This window comes from Hetaerina americana, unplaced genomic scaffold (genome assembly GCF_022747635.1).
Source record: "Hetaerina americana unplaced genomic scaffold, ioHetAmer1.1.p SCAF_5, whole genome shotgun sequence".
Taxonomy (NCBI): Eukaryota; Metazoa; Arthropoda; class Insecta; order Odonata; family Calopterygidae; genus Hetaerina; species Hetaerina americana.
The window spans coordinates 77,000,423-77,019,460 of record NW_027287095.1 but is presented as its reverse complement, the minus strand read 5'-3'; the positions used below and the strand labels follow the sequence as shown (position 1 = coordinate 77,019,460).

Sequence of the window (19,038 nt, the reverse complement as noted above, 5' to 3'; positions counted from 1 at the left end):
ACAAAATCAATTTGATAGGCATGGGACGAAAGTCAATACTAACAAAAATTAAGTTATGAGATTTTGGAGAAATAGGAAGATTATTTAAAAACATTAAATGTGAGGTCATCAACTAGAGCTGCATTTAGGCAATGAAGCTTTTACGTGGAAACTTATGACTATGAGTAAGGCTGTTTAGAAAAGATTAGTGAAAACTTTGATACAGGTATGGACGTATGTAGTTTAGTGCATTGCGGAAACTAGATCGCTGAGGCAAGGGTAGATTAGGGATTCTAGAGACGTGGATGATGGAATAGTTAAAATGGTCGGGAAGATGTTGGGAGAGAATCAAAGGAGACAAGAAAAGTGGACGCCGGGCATGTTGATTCGAGAGGAGGGAGGAATAATAATGGTTTTTCGAAACGAGAAAAATAGATCCCTGAACCCATGGTGAAATGCAGCAGTCTCACTATTAGGCACTGGTGGCACAGACCGAGTGGGTCGGCTTTGCTCTATTATACTTGTCCCTTGCGTTCATTCTATTGCCCTCTTACTCGCAATGCCGCAGCTACCATAGCATTCAAATATGACAAGATGACTTTCCTCCCGGTAAAATATTCTGGTGGTAAACTAGTTCCCCAATCTGATCTACGGGTGGGGACTACTGGGAGGGAAACCAGTAAAGGTGTATAAATGCAGAACAGCGTATATGTAACGTTAGGTAATTAGGGGAATTAGGTGTCCGGGAAATTAGAAAATCCAAAGATAGAAATAGATAGGCTGGGGATAGACATCCTGGGATTGGGCGAAATGTAGTGGGCGGGGTCGAACGACTTCTGGAGCGACGGCTACAGGGTGATATACTCGGGAGACGACCAGAAATTGCAGCTATAGGCATCATATTCACGAAGAAATGGGCAAGGAAAATATATCGTGTTTGCAATATAATGAAAGGATATTGATGATAAAGTTAGAGGCAGAAGCTACGGATACAGTGATAGCACAGGTGTAAATGCCGACGTCCAGCTATTCAGATGAGGAAGTATACGAACAACTGGAAGAGGCTCTAAGAACAGTAAAAGGGAAGGAAAACCTCATAGTGATGGGAGATTGGACCGTTGTGGTCAGCGAGGGGCGAGATGGAAGTAGCCTGGGATACTTCGAATTGGGAAAACGAAACGCCTTGGACGAGAGACTGATAAAATTCTTCAGTGAGAAAAACACAGTAGTGGAAAAATACCATCTTCGATCAAATCTGAGAAGAAGATACACATGGAAAATGCCTGGAGACAAATCACGAAGCCAAATTGACTTACACTTCTCAACTTGGTTCTTGTATCTCTTCCTGACAATTATGTAAGAGCCACCCCGGCAGAGATATAAATAGCGATCACAACCTGGTGGTCGTGGACAGCAGACTGCGATACAAGAAGATGAAGAAAGGGACACAACAACCCAGATGGAACTCAAAGATACTGGAAGAAGAGAGCACAAAAGAAAAGTTCACCACGACCATCAAAAGGGAAGTAGAAAGAAATATAGAAAATACCAGTACTGAAGGTCGATGGAAAGACATAAGAATATAATTACCACAGCTGCAGATGAGCTCCTTGTGAGTAAGGTGGAAATACCTAAGAAGCCATGGATAATAGTTCAAATAAGAGGCTTCATAGACGAAAGAGGAAAATATAAGAATACAAGAAATGAGAGTGAAGAAGACCTCTATAAACACTTACGGAACCAGGGCATTTAAGAGTGCAAGAGGGCAAAAGAAGAATGGATAGAAAGCTGATGCAAGGGAATTAATGAAAACATGAAAAAGGGAAATAGCGAGATGGCTTATAAACTAGTGAAGAGGCTATTCAGGGAAAGAACAACAAACTTGCAAAGCATCTGAGCCGCTAATGGCAAATTGCTAATAAATGATGACGATATTGGGAAGAGATGGAAAGAATATTTTGAAGTACTCTATCAAGCTCCCAAGCCACTAGAAGATGGCTTAATTAAAGATGAAAGCATGATAGGTAAAGACGATCGGGGTCCGCAGATTCGCAGAAGTGAATTTGAGAGAGCCATGACAGACATAAAAAACAACAAGGCACCAGGAGCTGACAAAATACACGGAGAAATAATGAAGGCCTTCGGGGTCAAAGCAAAGGATTCCCTCCATGGAATAATCAAAGATAGATAAGACAGCGGAAAGATACCAGAAGACTTTGAGAAAAGTATAATGATTGCAACACCGAAGAAACCAAAGAAAACATAATAAATGCAAAGAACACAGAACACTGAGCCTGGTGACTCAAGCATCAAAAATGCTTACTCGGATGAATAGCAGAAGTATAAGTAGATAGAAACCTCACAGAAAACCAATTCAGATTCAGGAAAACCGACGAGCAAGAGAGGCAATTCTCAGCTTGAGAGTTCTGGCGGAAAAAATGAGGCACGTAAATAAGCCATTATATGTGGCATTCGTGGACTTGGAGAAGGCCTTCGACAACGTCGAATAGATCAAGATGTTCAAGATACTAGAAGCACTTGGATTAGACTACAATGACAGAACAATAATCCATAACCTCTACAAGAATCAGGTTACCCCAATGCAAACGAAAAATAGAAGCCAAAATAAACAAAGGAGTAAAACAAGGATGCAGCCTCTCACCAGCAATATTCAATGTATACCTGGAAGAGGCAATAAAAGAAACACAAGAATTGGGTATCAAAGGAGTCAAGGTAAATGGAGAAGAAATCAACATGCTCTGGTTTGCAGATGACATTGAAGTAGTGGCAGAAACATGGGAGGACCTGCAACCAACTCTTAAGTGCTAAGTACTGGGGGAATATAATATGAACAACAACCAGAAGATAACTAAAATCCTTGGGTGGGGAAGAGAGAAGCTGAATGAGGATATCACAATTCGAGAGGTTTAACTAAAGCAAGTGAAATCCTTCATCAACCTGGGCATCAGCATAACATGAGATGGAAGAAGTACGACCAACGTCAAGCAAAGAATAGCCCAAGCGAAGAATGCATTCATGAAGAAGGGGCATTTACTATGTTCAAAGAACCTAAGGCTGGAAACAAGGAAGCAATTCGTTAAGACTTTCGTGTGGAATATGACTCTCTCTAGTTCACTCTATAGTTCTGAGACTTAGAACATTGGAAAAGTGGATCAGCGAAAAATAGAAGCCATTGAAACATGGTGCCGGAGGGGAATGATGAAGATTAAATGGACAGACAAAGTAAGGAATGAGGAAGTATTTAGAAGAGCAGAAGAGGATAGAATCATAAGGATAATTCTACGACAATGGAGAAATAAGATGGATTGGACACATTGAGGCACAATGGATTGATTAGGAATATAATAGAAGGAAAAAGAGAAGGGAAGATTCCATGTGGAAGACCAAGAGACATGTACATAGGACAACTTAAGAAGGATGTAAAAAAGCGTAAGTATGAAGGATTGAGGGAATTGACATTAAATAGAGTGGAATGGAGGGCTGCAGTAAACCAAACCTATGATTGCAATACTGATGATGATGAAACTCCATTTGAATTTTTCCAAATATCAGGTGGAATATGTTGAACCCAGCCCAGACGTCTAAAAATATTCCACGGTATAAGACATGTATTCATTATAAAAAACTAATGCTTACAAATTTTTATTGAAATGGAAAACATTAGTTTGCTACATCAACAACTCTGTCTCCACAATATCTTGGAAAACCATAAACACAGCTATCAACCTGAAGGTCGCTTTGGTAGGTGATGGTAGGGTTCACTCAGTAATAAGCCCAAGGTCACGTGAAATTCACACATCAGGGTATGAGGGCCAGCAGCTTTCCCTGAGCCAGCTATGATTTCTGGTGACCGAAGAATCACAATGGAGCTGAGGGTGCCCAGAGAGGCTTGCCCGGGAATCGAATTCGGGCCCTCCAGTCAGTAGTATAATGCTCTACCCCTGGACTACCACTTTGAAAAGTGTAACAAATTCGATACTTATGCAGGCACCATCCTATGCCACTCCAGCTGTGTTTGAATAAAAATATGTTATAAACTACGATTTTGGTGATGGTCTCACCACGTTAAGAAAACGTCAGTTAGTGTTACGAGTTCTCATGACATTTCAGTGGATACCATTCACAAGAGTTAGAAAAATTGGAATTTTCAATTTCATTGTTTCACAACAAAAAAAATAACATTTGGAACGGAAAATTTAGCGTTTATTTTTTAAAACGCCCTTCATAAGGTTTAAATAAATAAAAATTTGGTCTTCTCGAGCAATACACAATATTCCCTGGGACTATTGCGGGAAATTTTAATGTTCCTTTGTGGGTTAAAAACGTTAAGCGTATTAGCATAATAATTGCATTTTAATAATATATTAATTTCCCACTCTGTTACCTTAATTCGTTTGATGCCTTATTTAACAATCATAATTACTCCAATGTTTTACCAGTTGACTAAATATTATGAACAGATTATTTTTACTTTTATCAACTGGTTTAATGTAGCAATTTCATCTTATTCATTTAATCCACTTTGATTTTCTAACCACTAATGGCTCGCTCCATTGAAAACCTGCCATGTTCAAATTCTTAATATTTCTCGAAATTATGGCTAACATGCACTTGGTGCTCATTCTTTCTTTACAGCTATTTATCCTCGTCCCCACCTGAATAACCTTTTTGCCACGAGGGAAAAAGAGGAGGGATCCCCTACATTTCCCATATTATTTTTCATTAGAATGTTGGCTCTTGCAAACATAAAGTTACCTATGCAATTAAAATCATAAGTAATTGTAGGAATAAGGAACTTTCTCACCAAATAGAGTTCCGATAGGAAATTGAGATGTCCGTACATCATACACAAAGAATGGAAGTTTGTTATATATGACAAAATTTAAAAATTGGTATAGGGTGAAGATTTATTTCAAGATCTTGAAGTGAATCCTCTATGGGCAACAGTTTACTTAACAGTCCATCAATATAAATGTACACAATGAGACAATCTTAAGCTTTAGGACAGTCAAAACCCCCAAGAAAATGAAATCATCTACACCCCTCATCTATGGGTCTAATGATGGTTATTTACTTAAAGGATACCATGGCTAAATAAATGATAAATGTACGCCCCATGCTTTCTGAGATTGTAACTTAGATTCTGACACAGCCGCTAGTTTGAGGAGATTAATCATGCAAATGTGACTGGAAAATTGAATTTAAAATAAATTACTGCACTACCTCATACCTTTAAGTGAGAAAATCTTAGTGAGAAATCACCACATACTAATTAACAGATACAATTTTTACCCATCATCTTTGCAATATGGTTCATTATATGGTCTGAATTTCAAATTTAGTATTTTTGTCTTTGAGGTGGTAATTACTAACAAGTGCTACTCTGCCTGCCATACTGATTATTGTAGCATATTTTTCAGTGCCACAAGTAAGGATGTCAGATGAATCTGACCATGCTGCCATCATATCCAAATATCTGCAGGATCTTATCACTCAACCCAAGGAGCCTAAGAGAGAGGATGCTTGCAATACCAACCCTTTAATATTGGATGATGATGCAGATGATATCTCATTTGACGGACCTTCTCTGAATACTACCTCAAGATATACAAAAGAGAATACAGAAAATGATTTGCCAATGATAATCATTGACCCAGCTAGCCCCAGGGCATCAATAGATGGCTTGGAAAATGATAGGTACAATGGGCCTAGAGAGTCTGTAGAAGACTCAAAAGATAAAGAGTTGACTCGAGAAGAAGATCCAGAACAACCGAAATTGAAAAAATCTGAAAAACCCTCTGTACCATCGGCTAGGATCAGACATGATCCCATCTTAAACAAAGCCTTGATGAAAGCTGTCAGCATCAATAACCTGAAGGATGTTGAAACGGCTCTGATGTGTGGAGCAGATGTACAATCACAATCCCCACCTTTCTTTATATCAGCTCTCCACTTTGCTGCTTGGTTAGGGAACAGTGAGATGCTTGAGTATCTCATAGAAGCAGGTTCATCTCCAAACACCAAAGACATGTATGGTCGCACTCCACTTCATTTGGCAGCTGCTATGGGGCATAAGGACTGTGTCTACTTCCTGTTGGAGGCTGGGGCAAAACCAAATGTGTTCACAAAAGATATCCAGCCCTCAGAATTGGCCCCTAGAGGAATAGCATGTGCAGTGATAACAAGTGCAAAATCCCTGAAAGTTGACAAAAAATATGAATTTGATCCATATCTGGATGGGTTTCAGGTAAGGCAAAATTGCAATTTTTAACTCTAGTACACATAGTTGTATATTAATATAAAAGAATATATAAATAATCCAGTACATAATAATATATCAAAGTGTATATACAGTAATCAAGTAACAATTACTTATTCATTTGTTCAAAAAAATAGTTGATATGTTAGAGAAGAGAATAGACAACATGACATTTATTGCTTATTTCACGTTAACTTTCCTCTTCACTTTCATACGAACATTTTCTCAAATCAGATAAGTGGCATTAATGGTAAAGAACTTAATATTTGTGCTCATATTTGTGTGTGTACATATACAACTGAAAATTCACTGATGTAGTCAACTTCTTCATTGGAAGGAAAGAAAGGACTGAGGGGGAAAGGGCTGAGAAGGCAGGAGAAGAGGAGGGGAAAGAGGAAGGATTTGATTTTGGAGTTGAAAGGCAGGGAGGGTGGCCGGTAAACAACATTAACTTGTGTATGTTTAATATCATATGCATGGCTGGTTTAGCTTTTAGGTTTTATTGGAGCATCTGTGGTAGGAGTGAGGCAATCACGGAGAAATTACTAAAAATATTGATTTTAGAGGGAGACATGAGGTAGGACTAGGTGATCGCCTAGCTGAGAAGAATGGTTGCAGGGAGATGCCACTTAAGCTTGATGATTGCTTGAAAGACTCACAAAATTCCTCTCTTACATCTCTTAAAAATGACCTCTGAACTTGATTGGTATCTTCGAATCCAAAGGCCCTTAACACACACACCAAATCCCTTCCAATCCCATTTCTCTCCATGCCTAAGTGCTGTTCTCTTATCTGTCACTAAGATTCATATCCAAAACCCAGCAACCTCTTCAAGTCACTTAAATATCCTAAAATATAAGTATCACCAGCCATTCACCAAGTAAATTTTACCCCTCCTAAACTAGTGAATACACCACCACTTTTTCCATCATAATAAAATACTGCTGTCACTCTAAATCCACCACCTTCCCATCAATTATCCAAGAACACCCCCTGCCACTTGTCCTTGCATGGTAGTGTATAGATGTATATGTATTAGATCTATGACCAAAGTTTTTAAGCATTCGGAACCCAAAAGATCCATCAATAATGAAAATATCAGGTTGATGAGGTTTCAAGAAAAAATGCAGACAGTAAAGGGAAAGAAGCTGACCAATTTATCCTGATTTAAGATCCATTGGGCTGGGATTGAGGAGAGCCCTGTGTTAATCAATAAAAACCAACCACCAGGTCAAATGATTACTGCAGTTAGTCAGTAGTAATATAGGATATTAACACATGCTCAACAAGATACACATAATAAAACGACAGCATCAGCAGAGTAATTCAATGAGTTCAATGATATGAATGGGCCAAGAGTTCCCTTATCCCTTACAAATTCTCCTTACCCCTAACCCTTCATACCTTGTGTTTGCACCCCCTGCCACACCTTTTTGCTGGATTGCAGAGTATACATGTAGATGTATCATATCCGCAAACACACCACCTCTCACTAAAAACCTTTTGATAATTGTTTTCAAATTACAGGACTCTAAATCCTTCTCAAAGCTGACGGTAATATTCACACAAGAACTCGTGAAAGTTTAACATATAGCTACTTTATCAAGAAATTTTATCCCCTGGTTAGGATGCCCTTTGTTGATACCTTCCCAACCCCCACACACATTCCTTTCCCTCACCCATTTATATAAAATATTCACAAAGACCAAATGATTATACTATGCAAACACAGGGCACACATCCTCATAAGATAGAACAGAAATAAAAACAATGGTATTTCATATATATGACATAGTCACACACATACACAGTCAGGCATATGACATAGTTTACTTTTCTTACAATCCATACAATACCACATTCTGCACTAATGTTTAGACAAACTAATTTCTTGTTTGGAGTCATATCTTCTCTGAGCATAGGAATTGTGTGTAACAAGCATACACAGCAACAAATTATAATCACTATTAACTTCTGGGCCTAAAATTTGAAATATTTAAACTATTGACTAACTATTATAAAATCCAAACAAGCTTGACTAAATGCTAAGTACAGTACTAAGTAAAAATGTGGTGTACATATGGTCACTAGGGTAGATAGGGAATTGCCAATACACAGGAACAAAACTGTGGTAGAAGACCCATGTCTTCTGAGCAATCAGTAGTAAATATTGTTGATTCTGGTAGTCGTCATTATACGGAATAATTGTGCTCTTCAATATATCACACATCTATACACACATGCATCTATGCATACAGGAATGATCCACACTTCTTTTTCAAAATAATAAAAGGTCTACACGTGGGTTAGGGGTTTTATGAATGATTCTTTTACCAGCATTTTCTGTTTTAGCGGAGACACTTCATTTTCATTAGCTTAGAAGGATGGATTTTCACTGCTGACAAAATCATGTCATCACTTCACTCTATGGGAGGAAGAAAACCATACATGGGAGGTATATGAAATCATTGTTGGCCATTGAAATATAGAATTTAAAAACATTGACAGACTAATATTGCATTTGATAATTGGGATAAAATATTTGATGATGCTCACTTGAATTTTCAAACCATAAGACAAATGATTTATTCACGAAAACATTTTACACCAAAGAGTGTAATCACCAACAGAAAAATGGAATGCAAATCAAGGAATTTCTTCAATGATCTTAGACAGAGAAATCAAACTTAGAAATTTAATATTAGGAAAAGTTGGGTAGCAAGAGCAGCTATTTTGTCCCTTAGGCTACTAATAGGGAAGAGAAGGTTTTCAGGGGCAAAACATGTATTTCATCTATCACTACGGAAATATCACTCAATAATGCTAACAGGATTAAAATACCTTATTCTGAAGAAAATAGAAGTTTCTTACAATGATCGAAGAGGGATCCAATGACGATGATGATCAGGTGGCTATGATTTAAATTACACCCAACACAGACGAAGCAAGATAAAGGAATAAGGCAAGGATGATTCTTGCCTTACTCAGTGTCATCAATGTATTTGCAATTAAGGCAATTGGTACAACAAAATAAATTCTTCAGAGATAAAAATCTACCAGAAAAAAATCAGGATAATGTATTTTGCAGACAACAGAAATGTTGTGGAAGAGAGAGGTCTGGAGAAGATTCTTGTTACCACAGAGAAAGTGATGAAATGTACCAACTGAAGATAAAAATCACACAAGAAATCTTTAATGTTATGTAGCAGAAAAGTATTTGGCAGCACACATGTCAAGCTTTGGATTGGAATTATAACTATAGTAGACGTAGATAATTCTGTTATTTGAGAAAAAGAAGGACAAAGGAAATAATTTGTAGAATAACCCAAGCAAAAATACATTTTAACAGATGAAAATTCTACTAAAAGTCATCAGCACAAGCTTGGCAAAAAGCACTTCTTTCATACATGCATCTGAAGTGTCCATCTCTATGGCGGTAAGGATGGAAATGGCATAAACAGAATAGAGAAGACTGGAAATATAAGAAATACAGGGCCAAAGTAGAATGATGAAGATCAAATGGATGGTTAAAAAAACTAAAAAGAGGTTCTAAGATGAGGAGAAGAATAACTTGGACGAGATACTATCGAACATCTAGTGACAGGAATCGAAAAAAATAAATTGGTAGACATGAATAGGTCAACAGAGAGCTGTGTCAAACCAGTCTTAGAGCTACAGTGATGATGATACTGTCTAAATAGAATTCTGACAAATTTTGGATAGTACAAAATAGAAGAAATGTTTGTAAGCAGTGCAAATAACAGTGGGGAGAAATTAAATGCAGTCACTGCCCCGAAGAAGCAAGAGTGTAGACCAGGGTATGACAGGAATCTTCATCTCCAAAAAGATCTATTTTTAATTCAAGTACATGGCAAAGCAATCAATTCACTCTAGAGTACTTATAGGATGATAATATTCATAAAAGATAAAGTTCATACAATGGTGGAGACCAGGAACAATGAAAGAGACAATACAACCTAAAGTTAATACACACAAGCAAAATAACTGTGTATTTTTGTATAAGCGAAATAACTGTGCATAAAAGAAGGCGAGAAGAAAAGATTAACATGACACAGGCCAGCACATATAACATACATCAGGAACATTGCTTCCAATGTTGTTAGAACATGGAGACTAACAAATTAAAAGAGGAATTAATGAAAAATCTGGTGTTACTTGGCATGGCAGAAATTAAATGAACATATGTTTACTCTTTAAATAGTTGGAGAATAGTAAAATCTAATGACAGGAAGAAGACATGACAACTCACTCTACGGCACAATAGCCTAATGAACAAAGAAAATAACGGAAAAATATTAAGAATTACCAATCAAGAATGGAATACACTAAGCAGATAATGAAAAGTGTGAGTATAAGGAGATACAAATTAATGAAAAACTTGCAAAAGAGAGGAAGAAAGAGGATGGAAGCTAAATGAAAAAAGAATCACAGCTGGAAGAGAAAATGACCAAGAGGAGAGCAAACCAACCTTATGAATGCTAGTACCTGATGAATCCTTCAGATTATTTATTCAGAAGCAGGTAGTTACAATAACAATTTGGTACAGAACACATCTTCAGAGATTTTCCCCTGAATTAAACAACAAACAAAAGCATTTTCATCATCATCCATACCAATTAGTGGATATGGTGCTTGGCTAGCAATTATAAGACCAGAATAGGTGGACCATACATACCAAACTGGGCCTTCCTCTATAGGTCCCTCATCCTCCGAAACAATGGCTAAATCAATTCCTTCATCTTTAATTTTATCAACTGCTGTCCCCAAGAGTGCCATTATGCTTAATCCATTCCATTGACACAAGTTTTTCAGCTACAAGGGTAGGCTGAAAAGTAATGCATGCATGCTTTGAGACCACTAACAAAAATAAATAGATCAGGCAAAAAGTACATTTAAGTAGAATTCTTAAGTTTCAAAATCATACATTTATTTTTCAAAATAGTTACCATTAAGGCTAACACATTTCTTCAAACGTGTAACAAGTTTTTTCATTCCGTCACTGAAAAACTTTTTCGACTTTTCTCGAATCCAGGACTTGAAAGCTACCTTCACCTCATCATCATAGGTGTAATGATTACCCTTGTGATGTCTCTTGAATTGAGGAAAAAAATAAAAATTACAAGGTGCAAGATCAGGGGAATAAGGAGGGTGTGGAATCGGTTCAAATTTCAGGTTTCCCAGAGCCTCTCCAGTTGCACTCGAGGTGTGTGGATGAGCGTTGTCATGTTGCAAGATTATTGGCACCAGGCTGCCTTTAACCAGACAAACTCAATGTTAGAGGTGTTTTAGAGTCTGTATACACTGAGAAAAATTTACCGTTGCCCCTCGTTCCAGAAAATCGGTCACATTAACTCGGTGAGCACCCCAAAACACAGTCAAAAGAAGTTTCATCAACAATTATGGCTTTTACAGGCTCGCAACCACAAAATTTTACTACCCATTGATTTACAATACACCCATCAACAGTATCGTCACCATAAACAGCCTTTAAACAGTGATGAATCTCTGTAGGAGTCACTTATTAAGCAGTTAAAAATTCGACAACAGCACGCTACTTAACTTGCGTTGACATAGCACTAGAACACGTCTCCATACTTCCCCTTCTCATAATACTCTGGACAAATGAAACGACCTCAAACCTGAGCATGCATGTTGAGGGGGAATGTTACTTCCAAAAGCCACCGGGAGTGCTTCTAAAGGTCATTTTGTTTGTGGTCAACAAGCATGTGTGCATTAGTTTGCAGCCTACCCTCATATTATATTTTGAATTGCCTTGGGCCAGGTCTGCCCTCAATTATACATTGAACAGTGATGTGGAATTTAATTTTGGAATATTCATCATTTCTCATTACTTGACTTAGTAATTTGAGTTTTCTTAATTTGAGAGTATCAAGGAATTTTCTTCCATTTCATTTGTAGGCAATCTATGTGGGTGGGAGCATGACAATACGAATTTAGAGTTATATGAGAATGAATATTGGGAGATAAGTTTTCTAGTCATTTTAGCTTTAGAGACCTGGCATGTTGCAAAAAAGAACGATAGATATTAAATTATATTTTTATCCACAGATGCCAGGACTTGACTGTGGATGCCGAACTCCTCTTCATGAAGCAGTCAAAGGAAACTATCCAGAATGTGTGTCATTCATTTTGGCGGCTGGCGGTGATCCAAATGTGACTGACAGCTTGGGCCTTCAGCCCCTCCTATTAGCAGGCTCCGGAGTCAGCCAGCATGACCTCCATGCTATCAGCAGCTATGAAGAAGTTGTATCATGCCTCCTGGGAAATGGAGCCAATGCCAAAGCGTGTGACCCAGGAACTGGAACCTCTGCCCTTCATAATGCTGTGATATTGGATTCACTCTCCTCTGTGATGCTACTATTGTCCAGCAAGGCCAACCCTGCATGGAATAGCCCAGCCGGACATTGCAGTACAGCACTTCATGAGGCTGCTGGGAATGGCAATGCAGATATTGTGCAACTAATTTTGCTATCAGAGATAGACCTTGAGAGAAGGAGAATACTAACTAACCTTGTTGATGGTGTGGGACGCACTCCGCTGCACAGGGCAGCCAATGTAGGTTCCCGCAGCTGCATAGCACTACTTCTTGACCATGGGGCAAACCTTGGACTTCGCACCAAAACCGGTATCACAGCAATGGAGGCCTTATTACATCACGTTCCACGCCCAAAGCGATTCTTATTTGACATTTTTGATGCCAGAATACATTGTAACTCAGCGTCTCCCGAGGAAATGGGTTTCATGCTCTATCTGGATTTTAACATCTTGGCACCAGATGGTATTGATAATCAAACCACTGTACTGAACTCTATAATCAATTCCAAAGGAGTGTCAAAGGAAATGACGAGATCTCTTTTGGGACATCCAGTAGTTGAAGCTTATGTGAGGCTTAAATGGCATCGTTTGCGAAACATATTCTTTGCTGTTATCATTGCATATGCTGTTTTTGTGATTTCTCTATCTGCTTACATCACACTGGAATATTTATATCCATACAGCACACCACAAGGTCACAACACAAGAGGTAATGATCTTCACAAGTTTATTCTAACAATGCGATATATTCACCTCACATTTGCTTTAACTGTGTTGTTAAATGTTTTTGGACAATGCTACATGAACATCAAGTATTATTCAAAACAATTTGAGACTTGGACCAATGGTGTAAGTGCAATACTATCGATTGCATGGATTCTGGCTGGTGATTTCAATGGAATTCATTCTGTCGGCACATGCACTTGGGTGAAGCACTGCATCTCAATAGCCATCCCATTATCGTGGGCTGGTTTGATGCTCCAACTTGGAAAGTTTCCCCTTTGGGGATCTCATGCTTTGCTGTTTGAGGCAGTTCTTAAAAATGTCCTCTGGACTTTCATTGTATTAGGATGCATAGTATTAGGGTTTTCCTTCAGCTTCTTCGTCCAATTTCATGAAACCCAGAATGCTGCCTTTGGTAATCCATGGCGATCTTTTGTTAAGACTATGGTGATGATGACAGGGGAGTATGAATACACAGCATTATTCCATAATGAAACGGATGATGAAAAAAAGGTACTAGTTGGTACCAGTCGTATTATTTTCCTGATATTTGTAGTCGTTGCATCCATAGTTTTAATTAATCTCATAGTGGGATTGGCCGTTAGTGACACACAGGCTTTGAGAAGTGAAGGTGAGGCACGCAGTTTGCATAAGAGAGCTGAATTTGTTGACCTCCTAGAGTGTATGGTGGCTCCAATTGCTCGCCGTCAAGCTATTGAGACGAGGCTAGCATTCTCTCCTAATGGAATTCCAAAAAAAAGATCTTACACTTTGGCAAGGAATCTCCCAAGACGACTACTGGATTCCTTGATTGACATAGCGACAATCAGGAGGGACAGCAAACAAAATCTCAATACCAGAATTGGCAAGGTGGACTCCTGGAGCAGCCAAATTTTTGCCCAAAACAGAAACGCAAGCTTGGAAACCCAAGTTTTCAGCATACTCGAGAACTTCTTACGTGACGTTACAGCAGTTTTGGCTTCTGAAGGCAGAGGGAACTCTCCACTTCCTTCTCCAAATTTATCCACACTTGGTTCACAAGTATTGAGGACACGTAGGACAATGAGAAGTATGACAGGCCAATCAATGACTGGCCTTTCTCCAGTCTGGATACCGAAACCTTCCCCATTAAAAATTGGCATTGAAATAGGGACCAAATAAATTCTATTGACTTTGAAGTATTTGTTTTTAAGCCGCAATTCAAGTCATGGTAGTGGGTCATGGACAAGAGCTCAATTTGTGCCATTCATTTAAGACATGGGGATATCTCCTCTGCTGAATACTTTCCCTGATGAATAAGGCAACCGATATATCTTAAGACCCAGTTTTAGGTGAGGATGTCCAGGGCTACCATGAAGTATCAAAAACCCAAGGCCTTCTGATGGGCTGCAGGATTATGCTACTGGCAAGGGAAATGGTGGAACTAATAGTTTGTCAAATTACAGAATATATACAGGCTATACGAGGTGATAAATTGCCTGTCTTGGAAAATGAAAAGTTAGCCTGAGACTAAAATGAAATGAAATATTGCTTTTATTAATTTGTAATTGATATTTCTATTTAAAAAATACACAAAACAAAGCTCAAGTATCCAAGAAGTTTATATCTTGAATTTGGAAAGAAATTTACTTGACCATTAAATGAGATGCCTCCATATTGAGAGGAAGACCACATGATATTCATTTACGATACGGTAATCCTTTACTGACTTGGGCAACGGTCTAGGAACAGGAAGCATGAATATAATTTCAACAGGGAGAGACTAGCTGAAAACCATTTTATAGCATACATATTTTGACCTCATATGAGTATTTAGTCTCAGGGCACTGTAAACAGATCTTACAAAATATAAAATTATTAACATCAGAAAACTGACAAATAGCAACAAATTCAAACTGGTATCAAAAGATGTCAAACAGTTAAAACACACTGCTTTACATCAGGAAAACTGTATTCCCAGATTTTATTACACCACTACTAGATTTTTCTACACAAGTCTCACAGCTTTGTCTTAGCCTATCAGTTAGACAAAATAGATCATAGCAGGAAAAAACTCCTAAGCAATATGCTCATTCATAGGAAAATCTACGAATTTCACTTAATTTTGGCAAATATCACTCCCTTAAACAAAACATTATCTCTTAATTTCTTTTTGTTCCTCATGCACACAATTATTATTTGAATGGACCTACCCTAAGATTAATCACAGAGGAGAAGACGTTTTAATGTGTCTGTCTTCGCCAGTACATTTTATACAAGTGAACCCACCAGACCAAGCTGTAACACAACTGCATCTGATACCAGAGAAATTTGTGCAGATTAAGATAATTTTATTAGTGATGGCAAATACTTGAGTGTTCTCTGCCAACTTGTTTTCTTTTACGCTGGAAGAAATCCTAAATTGCAGTGATTTTTTTTAAGATTTCAATAAGCAACATATGTATATGGTTGCTAGCCAATTCAAAACCTAACTGAACTATCAAAAAGAATACAAAATTTTTCATTGCAAGCTACAAAAATTAAAAACATTCGCATACATGGATTACCACCCTCTTTCTATCACTTTGGCTTCACCACAATTTCAATTCTTTGCAAGGATTTAGGAAAAAGTGATGCAATTCACATGCCACCTAACAATTTCAATAATATTTCATACTTTTATGGTTATTATTTCAAAAGTTAAAAATGTTTGTGTTCCAACAAGTACAATTAATTCAGTACTTAATTTAGCCATACTTGGTGTAAAAAAGTTAACAAAATCATACACATCCCCCTCTTATAGAATTTCAAAGGCTTAAGAATTTCAGCAAAGCATTCAGCTAGTTTTACTTATAATTTTCAGGCCACAAATAAATCTTAAAATATAACATACTTGAGCAGTAATTCTCACAGATCTCATCAAAGACTTCAAGGCCTAATTTGCACACTTCTCCAGTTTAGAAAGGCAATTTCAAGCCATATACTTCACTCTTACCATCACCTTATGCAGAGGAGATTTTTTCAATATTTCCATGAAGAGTAAACAAAATAAAGAAACTATTAACACAATTTGTGAATATGTGAAGCAAAATAAACTCAATTAATGCAAATAGGTTAACATCATTGACAGGACATGCACGTCTTGGTTACAACAACAAACAAATTGTAGCAAAAAATATAACCATAAGCAGCATATGCAATATATATGAACCTGTTAAAGTATTTAACCTAAGTAACAATAAAATATAATTTCATATAACATGCTGATGGAAATTGGACTTTTCAACCAGGTATTTGGTTTTTATATATTCAATTTACTCTGTTATTTACAATGAAATTACGAAAGAACTCTTAATGCCTGAATTAATTTGTAATGACAATGGCCTTAAGTGAACTCATCACTCCTGCTCAACCGTGTTTTGCAATGCTTTTTCATTCTCTTGATTACACATTTACAACATGGGTATCATCCCGAAATTTACTGGACATAAAGACTTAATCCCGTTATATATTTGGCCTTTCCTCAAATTTTTTTATCATATTTCTGTCAATAATTATAATGGGGCAAAATCATTATAATGAAATGGCCATTTCTTAGAAAACCAACAATTTTGAAAAGTCAGAATCACACGGATGTCTATCGTTACTTCCTTTAGTATCATGTCAAGTTTTACAACATGTGCTTAACAGGTACTCTTTGTGTGTGCTCTGGATGCAAGCCGAACAAAGAGATTTTCAGCAACAGAATGCTGGCATGATGAGGCAAGTACTTCAGCCTTTTCTCTCATTTCTTCAGAGGCACAACTCTGAATCGGACAAAATTTTCGTGACACATGTACAACATTTACTGCAAGTTGTAGATTTGATATCTCAAAGTACAAGGAGCTTAGTATCAGAGAAAAGCATGTACTAGTTATTTTATAATCTGCAATGTCAAGTATTTCCTTCATTTTTAAAATTAAGGTTAATACAGGGTCCGTTCAATAAATATCAGGAAAATCAAAATTTATTGCAGTTATCATTTTAACTACTTAATAATCTTCAAAATACATTCCTCATGCATTGATACACTTAGTTCGGCGTGTCTGCCACTCATAAAAAGCCCGCTGGAAGTCTGTTTCCAATATACTGTTAAGAGCCTTTGTCGTCCCCACTTGAACCGCCTCAATGGAGTCAAACCGATATCCTTTGAGCTCCCTTTTTATTTGCAGAAACAAGAAAAAGTCAGGTGGAGTCAGGTTGGGGCTGTAGGGGGGGTGAGGCAAAATTGCCACGCTGAATTTCATTCTTGCAAAATTTCCACCTGCCACAGTTTTTGCTCCTCACTCTAGACTTTCGGCACAAGCTTTGTGCACACTTTCCTCATCGCAAGACCCTCTGTCACAATAATGTGGACGATTCCGACTGAAAAGCCAGTCTCCTCACTTATAAGAGCGATAGTTAAACACCTGTCAAGAGTCCAAAGGTTTTTCACTTTGGCCACCTGAGAATTGGTTCGAGCAGTCGTCAGGTGTCCGACGATGCAGTGCTCATGTATGACGAGCTCCCGGCCTTCCTTAAACATTTGGTGCCACTCAAAAACTCTTGTGCGGCTTAAGGAATCATCCCCATAAGCCTGCTGAATGAGTTCAAGGGTCTCCAATGCTGATTTCCCAAGTTTAAAGCAAAACTTCACAGCACAGCATTGTTTAACGATGTGCTCCATGCTAGCGCGACGACACCACAAACAATCACACGTCACAAAAATCCACCTCCTGTCTCAAGGTATGCCCGCAGGTGACTGAACTAAAGTGCGCCTGAGTGGTGGGGGACCCCTCTACCGAGCCAATTGGTCGGACCCCCATCCACCACTCCGTTGAGGCTACAGCGAACCAGTCACGATACTTATTGTATGGACCCTGTATAATTGACAACACTTTTGAAAATGTACAATAAAGGATTTCAATTTCTTATTAAAATTCTCAATTTATCATTATAATTTTCCTCAAAATTAATGACAGTTTTGGCAAGCTGTACCTTCTACATAAATATGTGCCATCTGCATTAAAAACTTTATGTAATTATTTTGGGCACTCTAAGTAACTTTGCCTCCTCCTTTTCCTCTCTCCAATCCTTTTTATTCTCCCTATTTTTCTGCCAATAAGTTCACATTCAGAGAGCTAAGAGGAAGGGGGAATTCTAGGGATGGAGAAATCTTCATTCACCAAACCAATGCACTGATACCACTCGAGCCTCAGTATCAAGTTATACAGTATACTCTGGGTAGGGGGACAATCTAGCTTTCTGAAAGCCTGAGCTGTTGCTGGTTTGGTATACCAGACAATATACCTAGCTAACTTCTAACTTCAATTAGTTTTCAGCCTTCTGTTAAGACACCACAATTGCTTATGATAACTTTCTCCCTGGCAGATTTATTCAGTAATATTTGTTCCAAGTCGCTGTATTATGTCCTCTTGATGGCCTAATTCATGTCATTAGATTCAGGGCAAATACAAATGCCATTAAATATTTTAATTACAAAGCCAACTTCCTCAGGTCCAATGAAATATGATTTATGAAATTCCATACACACATAATACTGACAAGTGAAGACTATGACTCCACAAATAATTCCTTGTTTCCTGAAAAGTCTTATAAAAGGTAATCAATAACGCACTTGATGATCTCCCATCTAAGCGGAGCGCATGAAATGCATGTTAGCGGAGTCTCCGCTAACATGC

General features: G+C 37.8%; 1 protein-coding gene across 1 annotated transcript; it reads left to right on the top strand.

Moving 5' to 3' along the window:
* Positions 1–5,816: 5,816 nt before the first annotated feature.
* Positions 5,817–14,500, top strand: LOC139694121 (transient receptor potential channel pyrexia-like). Its single transcript, XM_071592551.1, has 2 exons — positions 5,817–6,247; positions 12,350–14,500. The coding sequence occupies exons 1-2, from the start codon at positions 5,849–5,851 to the stop codon at positions 14,498–14,500; spliced, it is 2,550 nt and encodes an 849-aa protein (XP_071448652.1). The 5' UTR covers positions 5,817–5,848.
* The last annotated feature ends 4,538 nt before the right edge of the window (positions 14,501–19,038 follow it).